The sequence below is a fragment of the Podarcis gaigeae genome, assembly GCF_964106915.1.
Source record: "Podarcis gaigeae genome assembly, chromosome: 1".
NCBI classification, from domain to species: Eukaryota; Metazoa; Chordata; class Lepidosauria; order Squamata; family Lacertidae; genus Podarcis; species Podarcis gaigeae.
The window spans coordinates 11,129,589-11,142,478 of NC_139678.1; the positions used below are offsets into that span (position 1 = coordinate 11,129,589).

The 12,890-nt window shown below is 45.1% G+C and overlaps 1 protein-coding gene across 1 annotated transcript in view; it reads left to right on the plus strand.

Annotated features, from left to right (window-relative positions):
• Positions 1-12,890, plus strand: part of BRF1 (BRF1 general transcription factor IIIB subunit) — a 192,053-nt gene continuing 179,163 nt past the window's right edge. Inside the window, exons 1-2 of the mRNA XM_083734186.1 lie at positions 1-410; positions 9,552-9,629. Of these exons, the coding sequence (XP_083590312.1) occupies positions 212-410; positions 9,552-9,629 (277 nt within the window). The 5' untranslated portion in view covers positions 1-211. The remainder of the gene's footprint in view (positions 411-9,551; positions 9,630-12,890) is intronic.

Below are 12,890 nucleotides of genomic sequence, written 5' to 3' on the forward strand. Positions count from 1 at the left end.
GGCGACTAGGCCTCGCCGGCCTCGCGAGAAGGGGCGGCGTTTGCGGGCCGAGGTGGAGCCGGCGAGGGGAGCCGGCCGAGGCCCGTGAGGGGAGAGCGCGCGTGTGGCGGCGAGAGAGAGAGAGAGCAGGCGGGCAGGCGGAGGGGGTCGCCGGCCCGGCCCGCGAGGCAGCGGGGTTTTTCCTTGGGCCTGAGGGGAGCCTGCCTCGAAGATGCCGGGCGGCGGCGGCGGCGGGCGGGTGTGCGCCGCGTGCGGCAGCTCGGAGATCGAGGTGGACTCGGCCCGCGGAGACGCGGTTTGCACGGGCTGCGGCTCCGTCCTCGAGGACAACATCATCGTCTCCGAGGTGCAGTTCGTGGAGAACAGCGGAGGAGGATCGTCGGCCGTCGGGCAGTTCGTCTCCCTCGACGGTGGGTGACGGGGGAATAAAAGGAAGGGATAGAAAAGGGGAAGCCGGCAGGGGGCAAGGAGGGCTGGCAGGGCATGTGGGGCAGGGGTGGGTGTGAGCTGGGCTGGGGCATACCCTTCTGTGAAAATACGGACGGACGTCCTCTTCCATATGAAGAAATCATCATCATTATTATTATCATTATCACCACCCCCATCATTACTATTCCATATGAAGAATTGTTGTTATTTCAGGATTTATACCCCACACCTCTGACCCTGTTGCCCCAGCCAATCTCGGCGGCTTACACCATACATCAAAATGCAAGAAAACTTTTTTAAAACTTCCCTATACAGGGCTGCCTTTAGATTGCTCTGGGGTCTCATAACTCCATACCCTCCAACATTTTTCCAATGAAAATAGGGATATCCTATTAAATTATTATTTTATTTTACACACACCCTGTCCATCTGACTGGGTTGCTCCAGCCACTCTGGGTGGCTTCCAATATACATAACTCCATACCCTCCAACATTTTTCCAATGAAAATAGGGATATCCTATTAAATTATTATTTTATTTTACACACACCCTGTCCATCTGACTGGGTTGCTCCAGCCACTCTGGGTGGCTTCCAATATATAAAAACATAACAAGTCTTCCTTCAGATGTCTTCTATAGGTTGTATAGTTACTTATCCCCTTGGCTTGGGGGCAGGGTTTGCATAACTCCATACCCTCCAACATTTCTCCGATGAAAATATGGATGTCCTAAGGAAAAGCAGGACATTCCGGGATCCCATCGGAAACCGTGGCGCTTCTGTAAATCTGGGACTGTCCCTGGAAAATAAGGACACTTGGAGGGTCTGCTGGGGGTTTAGTGTCCAAGGTGTGTGAGAGAGAAATGGGTGGTATTATTTATTATTATTTATTAAATTTGCATACCACCATGCATTTGAAGATCACAGGGCTGTTTACAACATAGAAATGCAAAATGAGAACACTATTTATTTATTTATTTATTTAACTTTATGTATTTGCTGGATTTGTTTACCACCATTTATCCGTAGATCTCAGAGCACTTAACGCAGGAGTGGGCAACCTAAGGCCCAGGGGCCGGATGCGGCCCAATCGCCTTCTCAATCCGGCCCGCGGATGGTCCGGGAATCAGCATGTTTTTACATGAGTAGAATGTATCCTTTTATTTAAAATGCATCTCTGGGTTATTTGTGGGGCATAGGAATTCATTCATTCCCCGCCCCCGCCCCCCCTCAAATATAGCCCGGACCACCACATGGTCTGAGGAACGGTGGACCGGCCCATGGCTGAAAAAGCTTGCTGACCCCTGACTTAACAACATAAAAACACCAAATACATGATAAAAACAAGAACATCAGAGCAGTGTTCAAAATTAGCCAGGTGCTAGGTGCATTTTGCACCTGGCTTTCGACCACTTGCGACCAAGTGAAGATGCCTGGATGCCAGAGTGGCGTCTCACATCTCCAGCACCTGGGGAATCGTTGGATCTGGACTGTTTTCACACAATAATACTCCATCCTGTAGAATTCCATCAGTTATATTTTATCTGCACAACCGGAAAGAATTTGTGGAACCAAAATGCTTTTTATGTGTAGCCTGAACAGGAGCACTCACCTTTAAGAAAAAGAGGTCAGAATAGGTCAATATATATTTGGACTGTCTCTGGATCAAGTGACTTTTCTTCTTTAAGTTCTCAGATCTCTTAAACTAGCTCAAGGTTGTCATCTGAACTAGCCAGATGTTTAACGGAGAATCAATCGTAGTCAGTCCACCATTTGAAAAATAAGACTTTAGAGCCATCTTACCCCAAAATGGCAACTAGACATTCTGTTTTGGTGACTCTAACCTTGGTTTAAGGAACCATTTGATGCTTAGCTTAAATATCTGAGTTTCTAACACTGCATCAGCGGTTTTTCAGATTTGTGTAAACTTAGGACTCCGCCTTCAGGTCACTGGCTCATCCATCCCAATATTGTTAACACTGGTTGGCAGCATCTCTCCTGGATTTTAGACAGGGGTGTCTACCAGCTCTACCTGGAGATGCCACTGGGAATTCTACCTGTGCCCTCCTCAATGTAATAAAGAGATGCATGCATTATTTCTTGGATGTGACAGGAATTTGGTAAAATGTAGGATGCTTTTAATGGCATACAAAAGAGGCTAAATGTCAGCTGTTGCCAGATTCTTTGGAAGCATACCAGTTGTTCACACAGCTGATCACAGGTCATTTATTACTATTTAATTTATACACTGCTTTTTATGCAGTTCTTTGTGTGTTGGGGGGGGGCAGTTAAAGCAGGATTTTTTTGGGGAGAGAGGGGTACTTTTTGAAAACAGGTTTTATCTGACTGGGTGAAACTTCATTAAAAAACCCCAACACGTTTTGCTGTTATACCCTAAGGCTGCATGTGTGTGATTATATTTCCTCATTCTTGCAAGACAATCCTGTGAGGTAGGCTAGGAGGCTGAGAGGGTATTACAGGGTCACTGTTAACTGTTAAGAGTTATGGCCATGTAGGGATTTGAACCTGTCTCCCTGGATGTTAGTTTGCTCGTTAACCATCAGGGCATTCTTGTTTGCAAATGAAGGATTCTCTTTGAATCACTGCTGTTGTAAGAAAGATGAAGACCAGTCTTCTTTCCCCAATGCTGCCCCTGGCCTAAAAAAGTATTTTAAATGTTTATATTGTGTGTGTGGACGCGGGTGGCGCTGTGGGTAAAAGCCTCAGCGCCTAGGGCTTGCCGATCGAAAGGTCGGCAGTTCGAATCCCCGCGGCGGGGTGCGCTCCCGTTGCTCGGTTCCAGCGCCTGCCAACCTAGCAGTTCGAAAGCACCTCCGGGTGCAAGTAGATAAATAGGGACCGCTTTCTAGCGGGAAGGTAAACGGCGTTTCCGTGTGCAGCGATGTCACGCTGGCCACGTGACCCGGAAGTGTCTTCGGACAGCGCTGGCCCCTGGCTTCTTGAGTGAGATGTGTGCACAACCCCAGAGTCTGGCAAGACTGGCCCGTATGGGCAGGGGTACCTTTACCTTTACCTTTTATTGTGTGTGTGTGTGTGTGTGTGTGAGAGAGAGAGAGAGAGAGAGAGAGAGAGAATATCCCATTACCAGCACAGCAGTGGTTTGTGAAATCTCATTTACCTTTAGTCCCTCTGTAAAGGTAGAGGGACCCCTGACCATTAGGTCCAGTCGTGGCTGACTCTGGGGTTGCGGCGCTCATCTCGCTTTATTGGCTGAGGGAGCCGGCATACAGCTTCCAGGTCATGTGGCCAGCATGACTAAGCCGCTTCTGGCGAACCAGAGCAGTGCACGGAAATGCCGTTTACCTTCCTGCTGGAGCGGTACCTATTTATCTATTTGCACTTTGATGTGCTTTCGAACTGCTAGGTTGGCAAGAGCAGGGACCGAGCAATGGGAGCTCACCCCGTTGCGGGGATTCGAACCACCGACCTTCTGATTGGCAAGTCCTAGGCTCTGTGGTTTAACCCACAGCGCCACCCGCGTCCCTCTGTACGCTTCCTTAAAAACCAGACGCACAGTGATGGGTTAAAGTTATGACTTCAAGGCAATTCAGGCAGATATGTTCCTTTTAAACCACACTTTTAACAATTGATGGGGTTTTAGAGTGGGTGAGATGTTTTAATGTCTTTCCTCCCCAAATGTTTATATGTTTTTTAAAATTGTTTTTGAGGTCGCGTTTCATTGCCATGGCAAAAAAGACTAAAAAATCTAATTAATAATAATACTAATAATGAGAAGGATTGGAAGCTTAATATGCAAAGGTTCAGAAAACGGTAACCAAAATAATCAAGGGCAGAACTCCCCTTGAACATGCAGGGTCTGGGACTTCTTAGCTTAGCCTTAGAGAAGGCGAGTAGCAGGTGATGTTTATAAAATTATTTGTGGCATGGAGAAAGCAGCTAGAAGAAAGTTATTTCTCCTTTTCTCATAACATTAGAACTCATGGGCACCCAGTGAAGCTGATGTTGGAAGATTCAGGACAGATAAAAGAAAGGACTTCTTCATGCAGCACATAATTGAACTATGGAACTCGCTCCCACAAGAGGCAGTGATGGCCACCCACCTAGGAGGCTTTAAAAGAGCATTAGACAAATTCATGGATGAGAGGGCTACCAGTGACTACAGTGGTACCTCGGGTTAAGAACTTAATGCGTTCTGGAGGACCGTTGTTAACCTGAAACTGTTCTTAACCTGCAGCACCACTTTAGCTAATGGGGCCTCCCACTGCTGCTGCGCGATTTCTGTTCTCATCCTGAAGCAAAGTTCCCAACCCAAGGTACTATTTCTGGGTTAGCTGTGTCTGTAACCTGAAGCGTCTGTAACCCGAGGTACTACTGTACTAGCGATGATGGTTGTGCTTTGCCTCCAATGTTGGAGGCAGCAATGCTTCTGAATAACAGGGTCCTGGAAACCACGGTGTGTGTGAGTGAATGAGGAGAGGACTCTTGTACTTCAATCCTACTTGTGGGTTTCAGTCACTGTAAGACTAGGATGCTGGGCTCGATGGGCCTTTCACCTAATCCAGCAGGCTCTTCTTACGTTTTTAGGAACTGAACAGCATGTGGTGGCTGTTCCATAGAACTGGATTTAGGGCGCTTTGAATGAGCTGAGGCTGGTAGGGAAGGGCCATAGCTCAGAGGTAGCACGTGTTCTGTGCATGCAGGAGGTCTCAGGTTCATTACCCAGCATCGTCTGGCAGGGTGGGGAATAGGAAATTGTTGTCTGAAATCCTGTGAGTTGCTGCCAGTCAGTGTTGACAATAATGGCTAGATGAACTTGTGGTCTCCCTTAGTATAAGATAAAGGTAAAGGGACCCCTGACCATTAGGTCCGGTTGTGGCTGACTCTGGGGTTGCAGCGCTCATCTCGCTTTACTGGCCGAGGGAGCCGCCGTACAGCTTCCGGGTCACGTGGCCAGCATGACTAAGCCGCTTCTGGCGAACAAGAGCATTACACGGAAACGCCGTTTACCTTCCTGCCAGAGTGGTACCTATTTATCTACTTGCACTTTGACGTGTTTTCGAACTACTAGGTTGGCAAGAGCAGGGACCGAGCAACGGGAGCTCACCCTGTTGCGGGGATTCGAACCGCTGACCTTCTGATTGGCAAGTCCTAGGCTCTGGGGGAGCAGGTAGTTTTGAGGACAGAAGAGACTTGGTTTTAAGAGGTCTGTGTGACTTTTGTGGGGGCTACTGCATAGTTTCTGAATTGCCGTGGTCTTGCGTATCATTTTGAGGTGATGAAGATCAAGAGAGAGGACCTTAAGTGAATACTGTAGTGTGTTCACAGAAGAAGTGAAAAGGTGTAACCAATGATGGCTTAGAAATGATTGAGTTGGAGAATGGCAGGAATAGGAGAGGGTGTGATTTTTGGTGGGATGAAGGCTGGGAAGTTGTGAGATCAGATTGGGTAGAATTTGCGGGAAAATTCTGGTAAAGGTAGATACCCCCCCCCCCAAAAAAAACCTATACAGATCCATTCATATAGTTCTCACAGTTCAATCCACTACATTTACTTACCTGATTTTCTTTCCTGCTATGTCTTCAATGCTCAGATCTGTTAGGTTTTTCTGTCTATTTGGTCATGTCTTGTATTCAGAAGTACAGTGGTACCTCGGGTTACATATGCTTCAGGTTACAGACTCCACTAACCCAGAAATAGTGCTTCAGGTTAAGAACTTTGCTTCAGGATGAGAACAGAAATCGTACTCCGGCGGCGTGGCAGCAGCAGGAGGCCCCATTAGCTAAAGTGGTGCTTCAGGTTAAGAACAGTTTCAGGTTAAGTACGGATCACCGGAACGAATTAAGTACTTAACCTGAGGTACCACAGTATTTGTTTCTCCCTGTTCTTTCTTCACCAACCTCTCTTATTACAGAATCTGTTTTACCACTGAGTTTGGCAAGTGTCTAGAAAGGATGGTGAAAGCTGCAGAGGGAGGAAATTTAAGCATGTATGTGTACCTAACCTACTATGGCATCTGAAAATCAAGAAATGTGCAGTAAGAAGTTGGTGTGACACCCACTTCCCCCCAGAAATTGAAGAAAATTTTGAAAGTCAGTGGGCAGTTTTAGGCTGTAATAATCATCACAAGCTTATATTAATGCCAGGAACTTTAACAAATTGCACCTTTTTTTCATTCCTGATGAGTTGAGCAGGAAACAGGTCACTTTCTATTCACAAGATGGGATTAACAAGTGGGCGCATTAAGAGTGGTGCCTTGGTTCTCAAACTTAATCCATTCTGGAAGTTCATTCGACTTCTGAAAACCTTTGAAAACCAAGGCGTGGCTTCTGATTGGCTGCAGGAGCTTCCTGCACTCAATCGGAAGCTGTGTTGAACGTTCGGAAGACGCCCTCATTTGTGGGTTATTTTAGCAGAGTAGGACTTGTACACAGACTGCCACTGTTTATGCTTACACATCTAGCCATTAGAACAGGGGCAGGGAACTTGTGGCACCTCCAGAAAGTGCTGGCCTGCAGCTTCCATCTTATTGGCTGTTCTGGTTGGGGTTGATGGGAGTTGGAGTCCAAGAATTTCTGGAAGGCACACAGGTTCCCCACAGTTGCATTAGAAAAATAGCAGCTTTCCAAACTACAGGTGGTCTTAGGAAAGGAAGATTTAATTAGCATGGGCGCATTTCCTGCCTATAGACCTATTATAAACTTTATCTTTCTTTATTAATTGTTACCTGCCTGTCGTCATATTACAGACTTTCTTGAGCGCCTCAGGAGTCATGTGGACAAAACAGATTGTTGGAATCATGTAGGAAAGATGGAAGCAGATAACTCTGCCAGGGAAGCTGCACAGCATATGAGTGACTTTCTCATTGCATCTTTCATGGCTTCCTCCAGGTGTCAGTCTTGTATCATGCACCAGGGCTAAATGTCTTTCTGGCACCCTCTTCCTGTATATGCTGCTTTCATGACAGCAACAAAGGCTTGCTTGAGATGCTGCAGAGGATAGTTTGGCAGTTATGAAAATGCTGAATTGTGCACTTTGTGACTGCATTGATTTCCCCCCTTGCTTTTTATAGAGCTGTATTTCATCCAGAGAAGAACCTCAGAATCTGACTCCCACTGGGGTGATACCTGGGAGCAGAAGAGCGGTGGGGTGGGGGGATGTGGAGAGAATGGGCTTGACAGAACTTGTCTCTGCTGGAGAGTGTTCAGATCTGTTTTCTTTCCTGTAAAATTGCTTGACAGCTGAATGGTAGAAGCTGAGAGTAGCCATCTTTTAGCAGTAGCTTTTGACTGAAAACCTCAGACTGAAAAATTTAAGAATCTTTGCATTTGTTGCTATCAATTGCAGATACTATGGAACTGAAGTATCCAGCTTTTGTATCTTAAGTCTCCCAATGTAGCCAGTGTAATCCATGGTTATCTCAGTTGGTTGGACACTTTCTGCATAAGTGGCAGGCTGCATTATAAGTGTGTAAAGTACCAGATATTATGGGTTTCCTTCCTTGTTTTAGTATGTGCCATTTTTCTCTTTATAAGAGTGCAGTGGTGAAAATATTACCTAAACCCCCACATATTCTCTTACGGTAGAAAAATTAATATTCCTACCATAGTTACTTCCACATCATCAGCTTCCTTGGCTCAATAGTTCTGATAAATAAACCACTTTTTAGCACAAATTGTTCTGTTGTCAACTGGGAGAAGTCTGAAACTTAACGTGCAAATGATTTCCAAAGAAATATGCTGAAAGAGGTCTGGATTGACACCTTTCGTAAATGGCATGGAAACCAGAAATGTGTTTTTCATTTTAATTTTTTCCTTCTGATTGGACACATCACTATGGAATGGGTTCTGATGGCTCCTGGAATAATTTATTTGTTAGAAAAAAACTTTCAGTCTTGCACCCATGCTCTTTTAGCCTTGCACACCATGCAGTGTCATAGCTGGGCCACTACCCTGGGCTGCGGGAAGGCACTCTGCCTCACTGAAGGCACCTGTATCTCAAGTGGCAGCAGTGGATCCAGGAGAGCCCTCACTTTGAATTTGCTTCTTCAGAGGGCGTGTGACCCTGTCTAAAGCAGACTGCACACAACACAGCTGAACAGAAGGACCGCTCACTAACAGCAACTCAGTTTTTGTCTGGATGAAGTTTCAGTGCATTAGCTCTCATCCAGTCCATTATTGCAACCGGGCATTGATTCAGCACATCCGCTGCCTCACCTGCAGAAGATAAAAAGGAGAAATAGAGCTGTATATCGCCAGTATACTGATAATAGCGTATTCCAAAGCTCTGTATGATCCCATTCAGTAGTTTGTTAAACAGCACGGGGACAGAACTGAGGTATCATATTCTGGCTTGTTCTTAAATTGGTAATCATAGTTTGAAGGTAACAGGGAACATATTCTTAGAGGCTTCCTGATGCGTTTGCTTGCTACCTTTTGGAAGTTTGCTAAACCCCAAAGTACTACAGTAGTTAACATGCAGCCTGACTTTGAAAACCCAATAAGAATCTTTGGAAATGTTTGCATGTGCCCCCACACTGTTTTTCTCCCTACATAAAAAGGTAAGGTGTCGTCACACTCTGCAGCTTGCATGGCTGCCAATAGGTAGCTATGCCAAATGCAGCATGAGGAATGGCCGGCTGGCCCAGGTAAGCTGTTTAACAGAGGGTGAGAAGACCCTTCACACAGTTATTTAGCAAACTGCTGTGTGAAGTTCCTCTTCCTCCCTTTCAAAGGGTATGGGGTGAGAGAGGAAGGGCTTGGGGCGAGGTATGGGGGAAGGTGTAAAGAGAGTCAGGTTGGTCAGCTGTGTGGTTAGGGCAGAGAGATGGGTGGATGGAGTGGGTGAGCAGAGCAAGCTGCGATGGCAGCCCCTAGTAATATATATTGCACAACCTTTCAGTCACCCACTCTGGGAGTCTGTTGCACTCTGATAGAAGCAGATGAAGTTGCAGAAAGGAGAGCTCTTGAGTTCCCTTACGAGTGTTCTTGGGTCCTTAATCAGCATAAGAGGAGCCTCTGTGTCTAGGACCACTGAAGTTTGTTAGATGAAACACTTACTAAAAGGGAGCCATCACAAGATTTATTGTAATACCTCCATTAATCTGTAGTATTTGACAAGCTTTTTTCTTTTTTGTTCCTTGCAGCAGCAGGAAAAACACAAACAGTTGGAGGATTTCACGTCAACTTGGGAAAGGAATCGCGGGCGCAGACTCTCCAAAATGGTAACTTGTTATAACTTATTTAAAAACTAAAACTAAGGGGAAGGCTGTTCTGCTAAATAGTTCTATCATGGGTTTGTCAGCTACTGATTGCGGGTGGCATTTCAGAAAGGAGCAGCCATATTTGATGGACAACTATTCTAACACCTTCTTGTGTGATGTGTTCTGTTGGAAGAGGGGGTTTACGTCAGGAAAATGGCACAAGTCTGACTGATTGGATGGTGGCGTTTCAGCCAAGCCTTCTTGTACCCAATTTTTCCAGTGCAGTCCCTGAACCCCACAGGTTTTCTAGCACCCAGTAACCTTGCAATAGAGGGAGCTTGTTTCCCAGGGCATTGTCTGAGAGCACATGATGCAGTTACTTTCCTGATGCCAAATGGGTGTGGATCTGTTCAGTTTCTGGATGGGAGACCACTTGGGAAACTTGTGTATTCTGCCTTGAGTTCCTTAATGGAAGAAAGGCAGAATATAAATAAATAAATATAAATCAATCATTAGTGTGTAAAAAGTTGTTTTCAAGTTCAGGCTCCACAATAACTTTGTACTGAAATCTGGCAGATTCATAATCCCCCATTCCCATTATTTATGATGATTCCAGACTCAGTATGGAATAGATGTATGTATTTTCTTACAATCTGTTCTACACTCGCCTCCCGCAAAAGACAAACTATGTGCTTTGGGAAACAACACCTCCTGCCCAAACAGTCTTTAACATTGTTGTGAAATAAAATTATGAAAAGGGTGCGTCTAATGTAGGAACATTACTTAGGGTAAGTAAGTCTTGGTCTGATGAATGTTCTTCAGTAGAAGAAAGGCCAGGCATATATTTAATAATAAATAAACCCTGGTTATTTCAACCCAACAAATGCTACTTATGTGCAACATCTGTTTATGGAGGCAGGCTTGTGCATTAGTGTCAAGAGCCAGATTAGACTCAGGGCCAGATTTAGACTTGGAGGGAGTGCTCTCCCTTTCAGTCCCTTTGCGTTGGAGAAGCTGGAGCTTGGACTGCAGGAGCTAAAAGTTACTGCTCTGTTGACAAAGCAGGGGCAGAAGGCCAACCTCCCATATTTACATCAGTTGTAGCTTTCATACTGTACACTGATCACGTGGGCTGCTCTCTCTCTCTGTGTGCATACTGCTTAGTATACCATGCCCATTATGATGTATACTTTATATTTTAAATCCTATAGTGCAATTACTATATATATTTCCAAGCAAATTTTATAGCAGAAAATGAATACGTTTAAAAACCACAATGGGCTGTTCTTCTCATTTCCTCTGTATTTTGAGCTTTCTTTAGGCAGTTTGACACTGCCGTTATTTTCATTGTGATACCCTTAATCGCTTGTAGACTAATCTCGGGTGTTGTCTATTTTCTAATGTAAGAATTGGCTGGTTTTTCCCTCATGAGTTCTTGCCAGCATGTCCTGTAAGGGTGCATGTAAACTGATTTTTCTCCCCAAAAGTTTAGTTTCATACAGTTCTGGTAGTTTCAGTAAGTCCCTTAAAATTGATAATTAACCATGCTGGGCAATGGTCACCACAACAAGCCCAAAGATGTTCATGCATGTATTTTTTAAATGCCTCCAAATAAAATATTAGCTGTGTTGTTTGGGGCTGATGGGAGTTGTAGTCCAGAAAATCTGAAGGGCATTGGGTTGGCAAACACTTTCCTAAAGAGCCTCCTTGCTGCTGATTCCATGGCCAATTTAAACCAGTGGCAGGGAGTTTGTGGTTTTCCAAATGTTGTTGGACCACCATTTCCAAAATCCCTGAGCATTCACCATTCACTAGGGACTGATGGGAGTTGGAGTGCAACAGCATCTGGTGGGCCACGGGGTCTCCGTCGCTGATCTAAAAATTACTTGAGCCATGTTGCAGCGGCTCGCAGAGAAGCAGCTTTACTTAGGATTAGCATTTAAACAATTTCTTTGTTTTAAGGGTGTCTCTCATATCCCCAACAATCACTCCTAGAAGGAGTCCTTGAACGATGTATTTCACTTCTCTCCCTATCTCTCCATTCCGTCTTCTTTTGGCGACAGGGGCTGTCTACTCCATGACGCTATTAAACTGGAGTGCTTGGATTTAAGCTGGTTGAGTCCCACCGAAGTAAAACGGACACATGTCCCAGATACAGTGCTTGAAAGTAAAATGCTTTGCTAAACGGTTGTATAAAGAAGCAGACTGCTTGCAGAATTGTCTTCTTTTGTGGCTTAATCTGGGGCCGCCTTACTGACAGTGCATGGTGGGTATTCTCTTTCACTCGGTAGAAAGGAATGCAGACTTTAATCTGTGTAACAAGCCCTCCTCTGGCTTGCTGCCACTCTGTCTCTGAGAAACTCCTTTCCAGCATGTGCAGCACTGTGCTGGCAGATTCCCCAGGTGCTGAAAGAACAGTCTGTATTAATGTACACAGCACTGGGGTGGATGAGGACATTCTTCCGACTTCGATGTGAAAAGCAGTTGGCTGGCCATTGTGCATAATCCCACCCCCTTCCTTTTTGGGTCAGGAGCAAATGAAACTGTGGGAATGATGTTGTAATTTTTATTTTCACTGGCATTTGTTGACAAGTGTTTTGTCAGTTTGCAGTTCATGGAGCTTTGCTTGTTGACTTGAATATATATATATTTAAAGTAAAGCACTGCCGAAGAGTTGGTTCGAGAGGAAGTATGCCTACCAGTGGAACCTACTTTTTATTTTCAATCATTTGTCTTGTTAAATACAGTTTCCCTGGAAGGTTATGAGGAGTTATTCAGTCAGAAGATTAGTGATAGTGGACAGACCCTCTTGCAAGAAACTAACATTTGTGATATTCATCTGTAATTCCTAATAGCAGGCATTCTGGGGCACACTTTCAGTTGATGGGGGCAGAAGTTATGGCCAATGGACCTGGTCAGTGCCCTCCATCAACTGAATATGCACCCCTGAGTGGGAGCCAGAACCACAGAAGAGTGCAAGCAGCAACCTTAAGAGTTGTTAATGGCCTGCTTGAGACGTTTGGAATGGCTGCCTGAGAAATGTGGTTAAGGTCAGAAAAGTGGCTGGGCATGAGAGTTGTACCTCAGCATCCTTTGCAAGATAAAAAAAAATTTACGGGTCATGCATGCCTTCCTTGGCACCCTTGACTCCCCCCAGCAGCAAATATACAGTTTAATGGAGTGTTCATATATATGTAACTTATTCTGATCATATAAGGGTAAAAATAAGAAGTCAGTATAGGTGACTGTGACTAAGACTGATAACTGCTACGTTTATGAACT